The sequence below is a fragment of the Schistocerca cancellata genome, chromosome 5 (genome assembly GCF_023864275.1).
Source record: "Schistocerca cancellata isolate TAMUIC-IGC-003103 chromosome 5, iqSchCanc2.1, whole genome shotgun sequence".
NCBI classification, from domain to species: Eukaryota; Metazoa; Arthropoda; class Insecta; order Orthoptera; family Acrididae; genus Schistocerca; species Schistocerca cancellata.
Genome location: NC_064630.1, coordinates 85327522 through 85346679, shown reverse-complemented (window position 1 = coordinate 85346679; position 19158 = coordinate 85327522). Strand labels below are relative to the sequence as shown.

Here is a 19158-nt window from a genome sequence, read left to right as displayed (position 1 = left end):
TGCAAATTGATAAATCATTGGCTGAGTAACTACCTCGAGCCACAATCAAATGTGTGGCAGAGGTAGAACTGAGAGAGTAAAGTTTCAACATCTCTGCCTCGGCCAGTAAGCATGGTGTCACCCCACAAGGGGTTATCGGCATTAAAATCTACCAGAAGTAGGAAAGATTTAGGGAGTTGATCAATAAGTGCATCATCTGGAGGAAGATATCTACATCTACATGGCTACTCTGCCATTCACACTTAAGTGCCTGGTAGAGGGTTCATCGAACCATTTTCACACTACTCCACCATTCCACTCTCGAATGGCGCATGGGAAAAAGGAACACCCAAATCTTTCGGTTTGAGCTCCGATTTCTCTTATTTTATGATGATGATCATTTCTCCCTATTTTGGTGAGTGTCAACAAAATATTTTTGCAATCGGAAAAGAAAGTTGGTGATTGAAATTTCATAAATAGATCTCACTGCAAAGAAAACCGCCTTTGTTTCAGTGACTGCCACCCCAACTCGCATATCATATCAGTGACACTCTCACCCCTATTGCACGGTAACACGAAACGAGCTGCCCTCTTTGGACTTTTTCAATGTCCTCCATCAATCCTACCTGGTAAGGATCCCATACCATGCAGCAATATTCCAGCAGAGGATGGACAAGTGTAGTGTAGGCCATCACTTTAGTGGGTTTGTTGCTTCTTCTAAGTGTTCTGCCAACAAAGCGCAGTCTTTGTTTCGCCTTCCCCACAATATTATCTATGTGGTCTTCCCAGTTTAAGTTGATCATAATTGTAATTCCTAGGTATTTAGTCAAATTGACAGCCCTCAGATTTGTGCAATTTAACGTATACCAAAAATTTATTGGATTTCTTTTAGTACCCATGTGGATGACCTCACATTTTTCTTTGTTTAGTGCCAATTGCCACTTTTCGCATCATACAGAAATTCTCTCTCGATCATTTTGCAATTGGAATTGATTGTCTGATGATTTTACTAGGCGGTAAATTACAGCATCATCTGCAAACAATCTAAGGGGGCTGCTCAGATTATCACCTAGATCATTTATATAAATCAGGAACAGCAGAGGGCCTATGACACTACGTTGTGGAACGCCAGATATCACTTCCGTTCTACGTGATGATTTACCATATATCACTACGAACTGTGACCGCTCTGAGAGGAAATCACGAATCCAGTCACACAACTGAGACGATACTCCATATGCAAGCAATTTGATTAATAGTCGCTTGTGAGGAACAGTATACATTGCAGACAGTTATTTCCTGCATCGTCCGTATTTTGACAGCCACAGCTTCATAAATGCAAACTCTGCCTGACACACTATTATAGTCGCTACGGTTCCTGTAATATCCCTTGTAGCCATGGAGGGCAGGGTTCTGCATTGCCGGAAACCAGGTTTCCTGGAGGGCAATGCAGAAAGCAGGTGTAAAGCTTAACAGCTGCCATAGCTCAGCCAGGCAATGGAAAAAACCGCTGCAATTCCACTGGAGGATGACATCATCATGAGACTGGGAAGGCATTAAACACTCAATGAGGCAGTCTACATCTCAGGGTCACCTGCTGCCACTGACTTTTTGCCTGAGCGGTCTATATCCATTGTGTCTGCGGGTCCGGCAAGATCCAAGTCCTCAGCGGACGCCAGAATCTCCACCCCATCCTCAGACGCAGAGCTTGTATGTATCAGTGGTGCGGATGCCACCACAAGTTTCTTGTTTTTGGGGGTCTTATTTTTCGATTTTTCACGCTGTTCCTTGGGCTTCCCTGGCTGGGAGGTCACTGAATCAGTCTCCGGGGCTGAGGATGAGCATGAAATCCTATGATCAGCTGCTTTTCGGGGTCTTCAGCCACTGGCAGGTGTCATCTTTCCCACTAACAGAAACCTGGGAAGGGAGTGACCCAAGGGACCCTTTCCTAGTGAGAGGAGCCGAAGAAGCCTTACGCTTCTCTGGCTCAGAATTAGGGACTGAAATCTCCAATGGTTCGGGTGGGGGGGGGGGGGGGGGAGGTGCTCCCAAAGTAGGTGGTGTGGGAGCAACAGGGAGGAAAGTGACCCCCCATCATCAAGGGGGCAGGTGTAGTCTTCTGGTTCTGAGAGGCAACAGGAATTCGAGGAATTGTTGGGGCGACAACTGTTCTCGTAGCGGCGGTGTATGAGGAGGTCACAGCCATAGGACGTAGATGCTCAAATTTCCTCTTAGCCTCAGTGTAGGTCAGTCTGTCCAGGGTCTTATATTCCATGATTTTCCTCTCTTTCTGTAAAATCCTGCAGTCTGGCGAGCAAGGTGAATGATGCTCTCCGCAATTGACATGGATGGGAAGTGGGACATATGGAGTATTGGGATGTGATGGACGTCCGCAATCTCGACATGTGGGGCTGAAAGTACAGTGGGAAGACATATGGCCGAACTTCCAGCACTTACAGCACTGCATCAAGGGAGGGATATATGACTTGACGTCTCAGCGGTAAACCGTCACCTTGACCTTCTCGGGCAATGTGTCACCCCCGAAGGCCAAGATGAAGGCACCGGTGGCAACCTGGTTATCCCTCGGACCTCGATGGACGTGCCGGACACAATGAACACCTTGCTGCTCTAAATTGACACACAGCTCATCGCCAGACTGCAAAAGAAGGTCAGAATATAATACCCTGGACCATATTTAAGCTCTTATGGTAACAGAAACATCCCCCCAACTTGCTACAAGGCAGTAATGCCTGTGACAGAGCAGAGGATGCTGTTTTTACCAAAACTGACCCAGAGCGCATTTTGGACAAGCCCTCCACCTCCCCAAACTTGTCCTCCAAATGCTCCACAAAAAACTGAGGCTTCATGGACATGAAAGATTCCCCATCAACTCTCGTACATATGAGGTACCGGGGCAAATAACCTTCACTGCCTTCCTTAGCCTAGCCTTCCTCCCATGGTGTGGCCGGGGAAGGGAACGACTTGGGGTCATATTTCTTAGCGTTGAAGGTAGACTTCACCCACTTAGAGACTGCTGGCGGCGGATCATCAGCAAGGGATGATGTACTACGCTTCATGGCATGTCATCCGTCCTGATGCCACCAACTCCGACCATGGGCCTTCCCCACGGGCCCACCTAGCCGCAGCAAAGGCCACCTGGCAGGATGGCCATTGCCGGGAGTCCCAATGCTCCAGGGTGATGAGCATCAACTCCTTGGCATACATGGGGAGTTAATGGTGCAGGCATCAGCAGAGTGATCCCTGTGGTGTCAGGAGGCTACAACCACCACAACGGACTGGCTACCGTGCTGGATACGAGGTGCAAAGAAGTCCATGGTCATCGTCAGCACAGACGGTGACACTGCATAGTGCATGGTGGAAAATGCATCCAGGAAGTTGTCCTCGCCCAAGAGAGGGAGAATGGGCAGGACTGCAACACGATGACGAGAAAGTGGGCTAAAGATCTCAATGCATGACGCCCTTCCCCAACTGGCTCTCTCTCTCTGGGAAAATTTTGAAAAATGGAGGTCAAACCCTACAGGGAACCATCACATAAAGGCCGAAACATGTGAGACTCCTTTTAGTCACCTCTTATGACAGGCAGGAATACCTCGGACCTATTCTAAACCCCAGGCCCACAGGGGGGAGGTAAAAATGCATTGTGTAAACTTTGTGCACTGTTCATTGCAGTAAATGAAATGTACAAAACATATTAAAATTTTATTTAAAGTAGGGAGAAGAACACTATCTCATTTCTTTCTCAAGTTATTAGGTTTTATATCAAATGGAGCTCCTTTGAGATGCACCCATTCCCATCCTTGTGTGACATGAATCATGGTCGTATCAATCGTCATATCTCAAACAATTCAAAATATTGAAATGAGTTTTTTTTAATGATGGCATGCAATGAGGCACATGTGTTTTACAATAACTAATCAAAGCTTTTTTAGTCTTTGAGATATGGAAGTAACTCAACCATAGCAGTGAGAAGTCGGCAGTTCAGTACGCATACAGACGTCCACAGCACTGCAGCAAAAACACAAGCAGTGCACGTATACATGTCAACAGCACCTAGGGAACGGCGTAACAGGACATGTATACACATCCACAACACTAAAAGGGTTACGTAGATACCAAAGATCACAGGTTTCTCAATGGAAAGCCCAAATGAGAGAAAAGAATTATGAGTTCTTAGGGCATGACACACTAGTGAAAGGGATACAACCTGTTCTGCAATGAATTCAGGCAATGAAAGAGCATCCAGTCCCATGAAATGTAAAACAGTTATGTTTGATTCCGAAGTTAGCTGGCTTCTAGAGGTGATTTTAAAAGATCAATCTATGGATGATCAAAGACACTTTAAGCTTTTAAAGCAATGGTCCCATGGGTTTAGGATGAAGGTGAAATGGAAGTGTTTGGCAATATTAAGCAGGCTCTACTGGAAACCAAAATTTTTAGTCATCCTAAAATGCACCAACCCTTTAAACTAGCAACAAATGCCCCAGAATATGGATGTGGATATGAATTCTTTCAATGGGATCCCAATGTGGGATAAAGTACAATAGCTTTTGCCACAAGAAGTCTTAAGAAACATGAGTTAAATTATACAACTACTGAAAAAGAATTATTGTCCATAGTTTGGGGTTTACAAAAATTTCAGAGACTGAAACATATACAGCTCATTTGCCTTTACTGTTTTTAATGTTTTTTTTTCTTTTTCTTTTACAAGAGTTAAAATTAAACTATGTGAAAGATTCACAACATCCTCGGCCAACTACTTTAGTAATGCACATTACCTTAACACGACATGGCAATCTATTATAAAAAGTGTTATGCAAAGAAATAAGTTTTGAACAGACTGCTATATTGATTCTCAGTATTAATATAAGTTCAAAGTCTTCTTGTAGGTGAAGGTAAAGCTCTGCTCAGACCATAAATTGGTCTGAACAATACAGTGGAGTCCTACTGGAGGTGGTATACACTTGCCTTTCTCCAATTTTTGGACTTAACCTCACAGTTATATGAAGATTTATAGGTTAACATGGATGCCGAACTACAGTGCAACTTGGTATTTTCAACATTAACAAATCAGTGCCAGAGCTGAAAGAAGCAACACATGGGAAAAAAAAAAAAAACCTTCGGAAACCACAGAAACCTATATCAGGTTGCTCAGATTGGAATTTGAACTCTATTCTCATAAATGAGGATCAATTTTCTTAACCAGTACATTACCTCAATCAGTTGCTGCAATCCGGGGACCAGTAGAAATCAGCAGAGGCATGTTGCATTAATTAATGTAAGAGATATCTCTCTCTCTCTCTCTCTCTCTCTCTCTCTCTCTCTCTCTCACCAGCTGCCATCCCTTCCACACCGAAAAATTCCTCCTATACAGTGTACCCACTCCTGCAAAAGAGCACTCCACTCGACACCCAGTATCATCTTGAATGGAACAGGAACAGCCGAACCATATCCTCTGTCACACCTTTGATTACCTCTCATCATGCCCTGAAATGAGACACATTCTACCCAAGGTCCATCCCACCCCTCCTAAAGTGGCAGTCAGTCACTCACCCAATATACACAACACCCTTGTCCATCCCTATGCCACTCCCATTCCCAACCTCTTGCCATAGAGATCATATCCCTGTGGCAGCCCAATGGTGCAAGACCCACCCAATCACCCATCCAGCATTTTCTACTCCAGTCCTGTCACAGGCTTACCCCACCCCCACCATATGAAAGCAGCCATGTCATACACTGAGGTGACAAAAGTCATGGGATAGTGATATGCACATTTACAGATGGCAGTGGTATTGCGTATACAAGTTATGAAAGAGCAGTGGTAGTGCATTGGCAGAGCTGTCATTTGTACTCAGTTGATTCATGTGAAAAGGTTTCTGACATGATTATGGCCACATGACTTGAATTAATAGACTTCGAACATAAATAGTAGTTGGAGCTAGAGGCATGAGACATTCCAATTCAGAAATTATTATGGAATTCAATATTCCTAGCTCCACAGTGTCAACAGTGTGCCAAAAATACCAAATTTTAGACATTACCTCTGACCACGGACAATGCAGTGGCCGACGCCCTTCACTTAACGACCAAGATCAGTGGCATTTAGTAGAGTTGTCAGAGCTAAAGACAAGCAACATGGGTGAAATGCAAAAATAAGATGTATCCATTAGGACAATGGGGCAAAATTTGGCGTTTCTGGGCTATGGCAGCAGACGACTGACACGAGTGCTTTGCTAACGGCATGACATTGCCTGCAGTGCCTCTCCTAGGCTCACTACTGTATCAGTTGGACACAAGATGACGGGCAAACTGTGACCTGGTCAGAGTCCTGTTTTCAATTGGTAAGAGCTGATGGCAGGATTAGAGCGTGGTGCAGACCCCATGAAGCCACGGACCCAGGTTTTCGACAAGGCGCTGTCCAAATGTGGGACTCCATAATGGTGTTGGCTGCATTTACATGGAATGACTGTGTCCTCTGTTCAGCTACTTGGAGACCATTTGCATTCAGACAACAATGGAATTTTTATGGATGACAGTGCGCCATGTCACTAGGTCACAACTGTTCGCAATTGACCTGAAGAAAATTTTGGACACTTTGAGCAAATGATTTGGCCACTCAGATTGTCCAACATGAATCCCACCAAACATTTACGAGACATAAATGAGAAGTCAGTTCGTGCATAAAATCCTGCACCTGGCAACACTTTCACAATTATGGGCGGCTACAGAGGCAGCATAGCTCAATATTTCGGCAGGGAACTCGTAACGACTTGTTGGGTCTGTGCCATGTCAAAAAAAGGAATGAAGATTGGATTTAACATACCGTTGACATCAAGGTCATTAGAGACAGAGCACACGTTCAGATTGTGTCAAGGATGGGGAAGGAAATTGGCCATGCCCTTTCAAAGGTACCATCCCGGCCTTTACTGGGAGCGATTTAGGGAAATCGCAGAAAACCTAAATCTGGATGGTCGGACACAGGTTTGAACCACTGCCCTCCTGAACGTGAGTCCAGTGTGCTCACAAGCTGCTGCACTACGCCAGGCAAAAGAAGGTCCGACGTGATATTGGGTGATATCCCATGACTTTTGTGACCTCAGTGTATAGCAACTCTGCTGCAAACACTGCACAGCCTTCTGTCAGAAGACTGCCAACCAATTGCCCACCAGGACGAATGGCTACTGTCAAACTGTTGCAAAGAAAAAGTTGACCATCTGCTGGTACAATATGAATCTGGGCATAACATGTTCTACTTCAATGGCTGCTTCACAACCTGAGTCATCTGGATTCTTCCCTTCACCACCAGCTTCCTCTTGCTGGCCTCAATCAACAGTAACCAAAATGTCCTCACACCCTCTACCCAACATTTCCCCTTCCTCTGTCCTGTCTCCTCCTCCTAATTCATGAACCCATGTCACCTTCAACATGCAGCACTCCCCGCAGGCTCCAACAGCTGTGTATCACATACCTAGCCCCTGTACCTGTCATCCCTCCTACCCACTTTTCTAGCCGGCAAACTGGCTGCCTCCTTCCAAGTTAATAGCCACTCATTCTCAGTCCCTCTCCCAGTCTCCTGCTTCTCTCGCTCTACCCCACGCCCCTCCCCAACACTAATCCCCCCCCAACCTAGCCCACCTGCCAAAATGCAACAATCGCACTGTGCATCCAGCTGGCACTATGTAGGAGCATAGGCATGTGCATGGGCATGGTTTACTCTAGCTTGAGAAAGCTAGCAAGTGTATTTTTTTGCCTAACTCAACATTTCTTCTTTTATGTGAGTGGCCTCCTTTAATCCAAAAGTTGGTTGGTTGGTTGGTTTGGGGGATGAAAGGGACCAGACTGCTACGGTCATCGGTCCCTTTTTCCAAAGACAAAGAACATCCACAGAGAATAAAAACGAGGAACAGAATAGATCACAGACGATACAGAACAAGAGAAACGGAGACAAGGACAAGACAAAACGAACTAAAACCACACAGAGTGTGACAGTGGTTGGCCGACCATAGAAATAAAAAAGGAAAAGCCAACCACTTAGAAACACATTAAAAGATCAGTTTAAAATCATAGGCCAAAGGCCAGAATCAAAACAAAAAATAAAACAAACACTCAGATGAAAGAATAAAAACTCCCTGCCCTAATAAAACGTAAAACTAAGGCAGCCATAACAGGGTCATCGGATAAAACGGCAGGGAGCGTATCAGGCAGCGCAAATGTCTGCCTGACCACAGCTAAAAGGGGGCAGGCCAACAGAATGTGGGCCACCGTCAAAGCCGCCCCGCAGCGACATACAGGAGGGTCCTCCCGGCGCAGTAAATAACTGTGTGTTAGCCGGGAGTGGCCAATGCGGAGCCGACAAAGGACGACTGAGTCCCTGCGGTTGGCTCGCATGGAGGACCGCCACACAGTCGTCGTCTCCTTAATGGCACGGAGTTTATTGGGTGTAATCCGATCGCGCCATTCAGCGTCCCAAAGCGCAAAAACTTTTCGGCGGAGGACCGCCCGCAAATCAGCCTCTGGGAGGCCAACATCCAGAGATGGTTTACTCGTGGCCTCTTTCGCCAGGCGGTCAACAAGTTCATTGCCCGGGATACCGACATGACCGGGGGTCCACACAAAGACCACAGAGCGGCCGCAACGCGCAAGAGTATGCAGGGACTCATGGATAGCCATCACCAGACGAGAACGAGGAAAACACTGGTCGAGAGCTCGTAAACCGCTCAGGGAATCGCTACAGATAACGAAGGACTCACCTGAGCAGGAGCGGATATACTCTAGGGCTCTAAAGATGGCGACTAGCTCAGCAGTGTAAACGCTGCAGCCAGCCGCCAAGGACCGTTGTTCGGAATGGTCCCCTAGAGTTAGCGCATACCCGACACGACCAGCAACCATCGAACCGTCGGTGTAAACAATTCCAGAGCCCTGATACGTGGCCAGGATGGAATAAAAGCGGCAGCGGAAGGCCTCTGGAGGGACCGAGTCCTTCGAGCCCTGTGTCAAGTCGAGCCGAAGGCAAGGGCGAGGAACACACCACGGGGGTGTACGCAGAGGCGCCCGGAAAGGAGGTGGAACAGGGAAAAACCCAAGCCCACAGAGAAGCTCCTTGACGCGTACGGCGATCGGACAACCCGACCGGGGCCGACGGTCTGGCAGATGGACGACTGACTGCGGGAACAGGACACGATAATTTGGATGCCCGGGCAAGCTTAGAACATGGGCCGCATAAGCGGCCAGCAAACGTTGGCGCCGGAACCGCAGTGGAGGTACACCTGCCTCCACTAGTACACTGTCCACAGGGCTGGTGCGGAAAGCACCAGTGGCAAGGCGTATCCCGCTGTGGAGAATTGGGTCCAGCACCCGCAACGCAGATGGGGATGCTGAGCCATAAGCTAGGCACCCATAATCCAGGCGAGACTGGATTAACGCCTGGTAGAGCCGCAACAGGGTAGAGCGGTCGGCGCCCCAGTGGGTGTGGCTCAAGCATCTCAGAGCGTTTAGATGCCGCCAACACGTCTGTTTAAGCTGCCGGATATGAGGCAGCCAAGTCAACCGGGCATCGAAAACCACCCCCAAAAACCTGTGGGTTTCCACCACAGCAAGGAGTTCGTCGCCAAGATAAAGCCGCGGCCCAGGATGGACTGTTCGGCGCCGGCAGAAATGCATAACGCGGGTCTTGGCTGCCGAAAACTGAAACCCATGCTCTACAGCCCAAGACTGCGCCTTACGGATAGCGCCCTGTAGCTGACGTTCAACAGCTGCAATGCCAGTAGAGCTGTAATAAAGGCAGAAGTCGTCAGCATACAGGGAAGCAGAGACAGAATTTCCCACGGCCGCAGCGAGCCCGTTAATGGCTATTAAAAACAGGCAGACACTTAAAACAGAACCCTGTGGCACACCGTTCTCCTGGACGTGGGTAGAACTATAGGAGGCTGCGACTTGCACGCGGAAGGTACGATACGACAGGAAATTGCGGATAAAGATCGGCAGAGGGCCCCGAAGACCCCATCCATGAAGCGTAGAAAGGATGTGATGACGCCATGTCGTATCGTACGCCTTCCGCATGTCGAAAAAGACAGCGACCAGGTGCTGACGGCGGGCAAAGGCAGTACGGATGGCCGACTCCAGGCTCACCAGATTGTCGGCGGCGGAGCGGCCTTTCCGGAACCCACCCTGAGACGGAGCCAGAAGGCCCCGAGACTCCAGTACCCAATTTAAGCGCCGGCTCACCATCCGTTCAAGCAACTTGCAAAGAACGTTGGTGAGACTAATGGGACGGTAGCTGTCCACCTCCAGAGGGTTCTTTCCAGGTTTCAAAATGGGGATGACAATACTTTCCCGCCATTGCGACGGAAACTCGCCCTCGACCCAGAGACGGTTGTAAAGGTCGAGGAGGCGTCGCTTGCAGTCCACTGAAAGGTGTTTCAGCATCTGACAGTGGATGCGATCTGGCCCAGGAGCGGTATCAGGGCAAGCAGCAAGGGCACTCTGAAGTTCCCACTCACTGAATGGAGCGTTGTAGGGTTCAGAAGCGTCGGTGCGAAAAGAAAGGCTCCGACGTTCCATCCGCTCTTTAATGGAGCGGAAGGCCTGGGGGTAATTCGCAGAAGCGGAACTCATAGCAAAATGCTCTGCTAAGCGGTTTGCAACGACGTCGGAGTCAGTACAAACTGCTCCATTCAGTGAGAGCGCAGGGACGCTGGCAGGGGTCCGATAGCCGTAGACGCGTCGAATCTTGGCCCAGACCTGCGAAGGAGTGACATGGAGGCCAATGGTGGACACATACCGCTCCCAGCACTCCTTCTTGCCTTGGCGGATAAGGAGGCGGGCCCGCGCACGCAGCCGTTTGAAGGCGATAAGGTGGTCTAAGGAGGGATGTCGCTTGTGACGCTGGAGCGCCCGCCGGCGATCTTTAATCGCTTCAGCGATTTCAGGCGACCACCAAGGCACAGCCTTCCGCCGAGGGGACCCAGAAGAACGGGGAATGGCAGATTCGGCGGCAGTAACGATGCCGGTGGTGACCGATTGAACCACCGCATCAATGTCATCACTAGAGAGAGGCTCAATAGCGGCAGTGGAGGAGAACAAGTCCCAGTCAGCCTTATTCATAGCCCATCTGCTAGGGCGCCCAGAAGAGTGACGCTGTGGTAGTGACAGAAAGATCGGAAAGTGGTCACTACCACACAGGTCGTCATGCACACTCCATTGGAGAGACGGTAAGAGGCTAGGGCTACATATTGAAAGGTCAGTGGCGGAGTATGTGCCATGCGCCACACTGAAGTGTGTGAAGGCACCATCATTTAAAATCGAGAGATCGAGCTGCGACAATAAATGCTCAACGATGGCGCCTCGACCTGTTGCCACTGACCCACCCCACAGAGGGTTATGGGCGTTGAAGTCGCCCAATAGCAAGAAAGGTGGCGGCAATTGGGCTATCAGCGCAGCCAGGACATGCTGCGAGACATCACCATCCGGTGGAAGGTAAAGACTGCAGACGGTAACAGCCTGTGGCGTCCACACCCGAACAGCGACAGCCTCTAAAGGTGTGTGGAGAGGGACAGACTCGCTGTGCAGAGTGTGAAGGACATAGAGGCAGACGCCACCCGACACCCTTTCATACGCTGCCCTGTTCTTATAATAACCCCGATAGCCACGGAGGGCGGGGGTTCGCATTGCTGGAAACCAAGTTTCCTGAAGAGCTATGCAGAAGAAAGGGTGACGGCTGATAAGTTGTTGGAGCTCAGCTAGATGGTGGAAAAAACCGCCGCAGTTCCACTGGAGGATGATATTGTCCATGGCTGAGAAAGGCGTGAAAGGACTGGGAAGGCAATTTACGCCGCTTGTTCACTCACTGCCACCGATTCAGTACCCGTACGAGAGGCATCCATGGCGTCTGAGGGACCAGCGAGATCAAGGTCCTCAGCGGACGCTAGAATCTCGACTGCATCCTCAGACGCAGAGCGCGAAAGGTGCGGTGGGGTTGGCGCCACCGCAAGTTCTTTGGCCTTAGAAGTCTTTCTCTTTGACTTCTCTCGCTGAACCTTGGGTTGCACCGGCTGGGAAGGCTTCACCGATTCAGTCTCCGGGACAGAGGAGGATCGTGAAGCCCTACGCCCGGCCGCTGGTGAGGACTTATGCCACTGGCGGCCGTCATCCTTCCCGCTGGTGGAACCCTGGGAAGGGAGGGTCCCAAGGGAACTCTTACGGGCGAGAGTAGCCGAAGAAGTTAGACGCTTCTCCGGCTGAGAAGCGGGGACGGACGTCCCCGACGGGTGGGAGGAGGTTGCTCCTGAGGTAGGTGGTGCAGGAGCAACCGGTTGGGTAGAGCCCCCCACAGGCAAGGGGGCAGGAGGAGTCGTACTGCTTATCGAGCTGGCTGGAAGTCTCGAAACTGATGGGGCTAGCACAGTTGTCGTAGCAGCTGCATAAGAGGATGTCATTCTCACAGGATGGAGTCTGTCATATTTCCTTTTGGCCTCAGTATAGCTCAGCCGGTCCAGGGTCTTATATTCCATAATTTTGCGCTCTTTCTGAAAGACTTTGCAGTCAGGCGAGCAAGGTGAATGGTGCTCCCCGCAGTTGACACAGATGGGAGGCGGGGCACATGGAGTATCGGGATGAGATGGGCGTCCGCAATCTCGACATGTGAGGCTGGAAGTGCAGCGGGAAGACATATGGCCGAACTTCCAGCACTTGAAGCACCGCATCGGGGGAGGGATATAGGGCTTGACGTCACATCGGTAGACCATCACCTTGACCTTTTCCGGTAACGTATCACCCTCGAAGGCCAAGATGAAGGCACCGGTAGCAACCTGATTGTCCCTCGGACCCCGATGAACGCGCCGGATGAAATGAACACCTCTACGTTCTAAGTTGGCGCGCAGCTCGCCATCAGACTGCAAAAGGAGGTCCCTATGGAAAATAACACCCTGGACCATATTTAAACTCTTATGTGGAGTAATAGTAACGTTAACATCCCCCAACTTGTCACAAGCAAGTAACCTGCGTGACTGGGCGGAGGATGCCGTTTGTATCAGTACTGAGCCAGAGCGCATTTTAGACAAGCCCTCCACCTCCCCAAACTTGTCCTCTAAATGCTCGACGAAGAACTGAGGCTTTGTGGAGAGAAAAGACTCCCCATCAGCTCTCGTACAAACCAAGAATCGGGGCGAATAACTATTACCTCCATCCTGAGACTTACGCTCCTCCCACGGCGTGGCCAGAGAGGGGAACGTTTTCGGATTGTACTTTTCAGCATTAAATTGAGCCCGAGAACGCTTAGAGACTGCTGGCGGCTGGCCGCCAGCGAGAGATGATGTACCACGCTTCATTGCGGGTCATCCGCCCTGATGCCACCTACTCCGACCAAGGGCCCTCCCCACGGGCGCCACCCAGCCGCAGCAATAGCCACCTGGCAGGATGTCCATTGCCGGGAGTCCTGATGCCCCAGGGAGACGGGCATCTACTCCTTGGCATACGTGGGGAGTGAACGGCGCAGGCATCAGTAGAGCGATCCCTGTGTTGTCAGGGGGCTACAACCAAGAGGGTACATGGCGGCCCCACCACAACGGACTGGCTACCGTGCTGGATCTTAGGTGCAAAACTGTCCAAGGTCGTCGTCGCAGTTAAAAGAAACACTGCAGAGTGCAGCGTGGGAATCGCATCCAGGGACGTATCCTCGCCCAAGAGATGGAAAACGAGCGGAACACCATTGCAACGACGAAAAAGCCGGCTAAAGGTCTCAATGCACGACGGATACAGTGCACCACGTAAGGCGCCCTTCCCCAATTGGCTCGCTCTTCGGAATAATTTAGAAAGATGGAGGTCAAACCGGAGAGGGGACCATCACATAAGGCCGAAACATGTGAGACTCCTTTTAGTCGCCTCGTACGACAGGCAGGAATACCGCGGGCCTATTCTAACCCCCGAACCCGCAGGGGGATAATCCAAAAGTATTTAAACTCTACCAGAACTTTCCTATAGCCCTTGTTCTATGTTAGTCACAGTAGCAGATGTTGTTTCATTAGTTGAAAACATTCAGAAGGATGTGCAAAATGAGAGTAGCCGAAGTTGAGGGTAACAGTCTGTTTAAATTTCAGCTATTATGCTACAATACAAGAAATAATAATTTTTTTCAGAGTTCTTATCACTTGGGACTCAAAACACTTGCCACCAATTCGAGAGATGACCATCTTACTCAACATCATTATACATTTACAGCTTCTGATGAGCAGTACTTACAACATTTTAACTTTAATTTACAGGTTTTTTTTTTTTTTTTTTTTTTTTTTTTTTTTTTTTTTTTTTTTTCACTGACTCCCACTTTTGCTCCTACTTTGTCATCAGTAATGTATACAGTACTAACCACACAAGTTACATCTCAATGACATGTTCCTAATATCTCGAGGAATAAACAAACAAACTCTCACAATCAGTAGCCAATCACTAACTCACCTTAATAATGAAAGGAAAGGTTCCAATTTAAATATTAAACATGCAAATAATACATGAAAATATTAATTATTCTAGTAACTGGAAAAACTTGGAGAATCAATGACAATTAACAGTCTCCTATTACTTATTTAACTTTGAAATTTTTGTGAATGAATAACTGGCATCAAGGTGTCCGAGATTCAACTACATTTCAGAACTGGAGGGAAAAAAAAGAGAGAGCAATTACAATACATTGCAATACCCTGCAAAACATAACTTTACTGAGATCTAAAGTATTGATACAGTATTCAGTAAAACTGACTGCAGAGAACTTTACTCCAGAAGAATCTATTGTGTAATCAACAAAGGCTCAAAGTTAATCAAGCAACTGATGGGGGGGGGGGGGGGGGCAAAAAAACAGAGCAGTCCCTTTCATATAACAGCCAAGTAACACAAAGCCAAGTTCACTGGCTCTTTCACACAACTGCGAAACTGCTGTTTGAAATATTCATGACAATTTTCAGATAAGAGTGTGTTATGATTCAAATGATCTTGAGCTTAAGAGATGAATGTTTGGTTTTCTAGCTATCTGAGAGCTTACCATGTGAACAACATGCTGCTGGAAACATTTATCTATTAATTCTCTTGGTAAGGTAGCAAAACCTTTTGTAGGCCAAATTTTCACAAAGTGTTTGGTGATCCACTTTAAACTTTTTCTGTAAATATCATCCAATCCGTATGCTGCAGCCAGAGGAAGGCATTCCAGTACTCCAACAGCACACATAGAACACGGCTTAAAAATAAAGAAACAGTTTTCAACTAAAACAATATAAACTCATTAGTTACAAGCTACATGAAAATGCCTTAAATTATGTAGATACAGGCACTAAAGCCAGACTCAGAGTCAGGCCTTAGCATTCTGTGACTACAATGGCCATGTGTATGTGAATGTGAGAGTTCTACTTCTGAAGGAGGACTGTCCGGAAAAAAAAAAAAAAAATTTAATAAATTAATTAATTCTAGTGTTCTTTTTCATTACACCTCTCTGCAACTCAACACTTCCTTGACATGAGTAGCACTCTAATCTTTCCATATTGTTGTTCTATGCCTATCTGTTAATGTCTCTAGTGTTCAATATGCAGGAATATATCGTCTTATATACACAATGAGTTATAAATGAGGAAAAATATTCCAAAGATCGCATACTGCTACACACAAATCAAGATCTATTGCTGTTATGTCTTTTCTCCTGGGCTTGTTCACTAAATAAGAAACAAATTGACCTTTTTATGAAACACTGAACCTCAAAGATATGAACATGTTGGTCTTCCACAAACTTATCACAGGAAACTCTCTTGTACTTGACAGCACTGGAAGATATGGGAAAAACACATCTCATCACAGAGTAAAAACAATTGTGTAAGGACTTGAGAACCACACAGTGCAACAACTACAACAGTCTGATGCATTATGAAGTTGGAGTTGTAAACAGAAAGAGTGGGTGATGATGCAAGGAAGAATGCTGCTTATAATGCAGGTAAGTTATACAGCCTTGCCAGTTTTTCCTCCTGGCTAAGGTAGCTGCATAAGAACACTCAATATTTCCCTCCAGATTTCTCAATTTTACAAAATTTTGTTGCAGTTCCATTTACGGACACAAAAACATGGGAAAATTTTTGTGTTTGTAACGCAATGTGTGACATTGCACAAAAATATTTTCCTTATTTATGACTCACCCTGCATATTGATATTAGGAATTTGTTAGCAAAAAAAACACTAATAAAAGTACTTTACATTCTCAAAACCATATCTGCTTCTCATATGTTAAAGGAAAGATGTGTCATCATTAATAAACAACAAAGTATATCAACTAATACTGCACAAAGAACAATTAAGCAATCAGGACCTCCAAAATCAAGTGCAAAACCTGCTTGCAGGGTATGAGATTAAAGAACAGGAAGTGTAGTGGATATGGAGATATTGTCACTGAAAAAAAAATTATTGTATTATTGACTATAAAGTGAACTGTAACTGAAACAGACAACAAAATTACAGACTGCTGCTACTCACCGTACAGGGGTGGCATTGAGTCAAAGACCAGCACAATGAAAAAGAATGCTGCAAATACACAACAATAATGGAAATTCTTGGATGGAGAAATACATAAAATAAAATAAAAGCAATATGAGTTTTCTGCTTCTGAAGGGGAACTTTGTACAAAAGCTGAAATATTTTCAGCATTCTTCTTCATTGTCCATTCTGTGCCTCAACACCACCTTTGTAGGGTGGGAAGGAATCTATCCATTCCACTCTAGACTTTCCATTGTTTGTAATTTAAAATCATCTTTTGTTTCATTAATAAATGGGCCCCAATGAGAGGTGGCAAATCAAACTCTCAGAAAGACCTAGGACAGTTTTGCATTTTACGAATAAAATGCAGTCACTCAAAAGCTTTTATAGCAAATATGGTGAACAGTGAACATCCATCAGAATAAAAAGGTCATGTTTCCATATCAAGCAGTTAAAATTAACTACAACAATTTATGATATTTTGACATTTATAATATACATTCGTTACAAATAGTAAATAAATGATCACACCTTTGACAAGTGTATTAAAACATTACCGAGACATATCTCATGTCTGTTGAATGTCAGTACAAATTGCTTTACTGCGTTATTGACAAATTAAAATCTTTGGCCTAATAATAAATATATTTGTATGGACCTACCTTGTGAAAAAAATGGCAATACTTTACTTTCAAAGTATACATAATTACTTCTTTCAGGCCCTCCAGACCAAGCATGTCAGCCAATGTTGCTAACTCTACTATGCTAATACTATCTGGTATGTTGCTTGCTCCACTATAGATGTGGCAAAGTGCAAAATGGACTGCATTATATGAGAATCTGAAAATGAATACAAAATTTGTGAAATATAGCACCTTTCTGCATAGAAAAATAGTATTAGATATGATAAAGAATTCATCCCAAATGACTGGAAAGTCAAAACTCTTCCAATTACTCTAACTGATGACACAACACAAACACGTAATGTTACTATGTTTACACAATTTATTTATAGGAGTAGCTTCCAGTCATATCTTTGAAAGGTTACTTCAGCTTGTTCTATTTAAATATGATTACTGCATTCATGCTAAAATGTGTCTGCACCATCACAGTAACCGTAAATCGTATTGCAGCTCATCTGAGGGATGGAGTAGAAACACAGACACCTTACAGTGATCAAATTACAACTTGAAACTAATACTAACAAATTAAAACACACACACACACACACACACACACACACACACACACACACACACACACACACACACACACACACAAAACAGTAAATCTCAACAATGCTTCACCCTCACACGTTATAAACAGTACACATACCGTGACCAGAGACAGTGGTCTTGTGTGTACGATTTGAGCTTGTGTGGATGTGTGTGTGAGTTTTCTAGTTTAGATGAGGGTCGTTTGGCTGAAAGCTTCAATGTGTAGCAGTCTCTGCTGTGCCTGGCTGTGAATGAGCGTCTGCTATATAGCAGTGAGTAGCAGTCTGTCCTTTTCTTAATATTGTCGTTATTCCATCCTGGATTTTCCATTGTGTAATATTTTCCTGTGATGTGAAAGCAAGTGTCAGGAGTCTACATTTGAACAGGAAGACAAATTGTCTTCAGCACAACACCATGTCCTATTGGCTTGAAAAGTTGCTTTTCCCACTAAATTATAAAGGGATCTGTATATCTTCAGAATATCTTAGACAGCTGAGATCAGCCATTCTATGTGTGCATATAGACTATTATGTCAGCATTTTAACAGTTCATTATCATCGCACTGTTGAATCAACAATCCAGACTTAATACATGGATCAATGGCCAAAAGTGTTGTTAATCTAATTTGAAGGTGCAACCCAGCGTTTCAGTATTTCCTTCACTTTTGCCTGAAGTATTAGTCCCTTTACATTCCTCAAAAGTTTAAGGGTTTGATGACCAAAATTTCATTTTCCGACAGTAATGAAGCAATCTTTACCTTTAAATGGGAAACAGGTAACATTTTATCCAGCAACATCAGATTTCCCAATGTTTTTCGTACAATTTGTGTCAGAGAAATAGTCTTTTGGAGAGATCTTTAACATGGTGCACAAGTTTAACTGCATATTTGTGTAGTACACAAGTATAAATACGAACAGCACAAAATACATCACTTTACCTTCATAAACACACAAACCAACATTGCACTCACTCAGTTTGTTTCCATCAGCCAATCACCGCACAGGACACACAACGTCAGGCAAATGTATTTCCAGCAGTAAAACAGAACACTGAGAATCCTTAGTCAATATTCCTTTTATTATTTTGTAAATGAAGTTGGTTGTACCTGTTGTGTAGGCCAGGGACTAGGTTAGGTCGAAAAGTGGTTTTGAAATTTGCACAACTAAAGTGCCATATTTGTTTTCATTTTTGGGTTTTTAAACTCTGCCTTCTGCAGAACACAATGTATTCTTTTTTCTATTTAGACAACAGGAGCACCCAACACTAGCAAGCTTGCATACTAGAAAAATAAACTAATTTACCTGGTGCACAATGTTAAAGATTTCTCAAAACCACACCTTTTTTGTACAAGAAATTGTGCAAAATTGTCAGGAAGTCTCACAAAGATAACAAACTGTCACTTCAGTGTAAGGCTGATTTCATAAAAATTGCTAATTTTGCATCA

General features: G+C 45.8%; 1 protein-coding gene across 1 annotated transcript in view; it reads right to left on the bottom strand.

The window, feature by feature from the left end:
- The window catches only part of LOC126189020 (uncharacterized), a 165812-nt gene that overhangs the window by 69788 nt on the left and 76866 nt on the right, over window positions 1-19158 (bottom strand). The window contains exons 6-7 of the mRNA XM_049930839.1: window positions 17160-17337; window positions 15029-15220 (exon numbers count right to left, since the gene is read on the bottom strand). Coding sequence (XP_049786796.1) covers window positions 15029-15220; window positions 17160-17337 — 370 coding nt within the window. The remainder of the gene's footprint in view (window positions 1-15028; window positions 15221-17159; window positions 17338-19158) is intronic.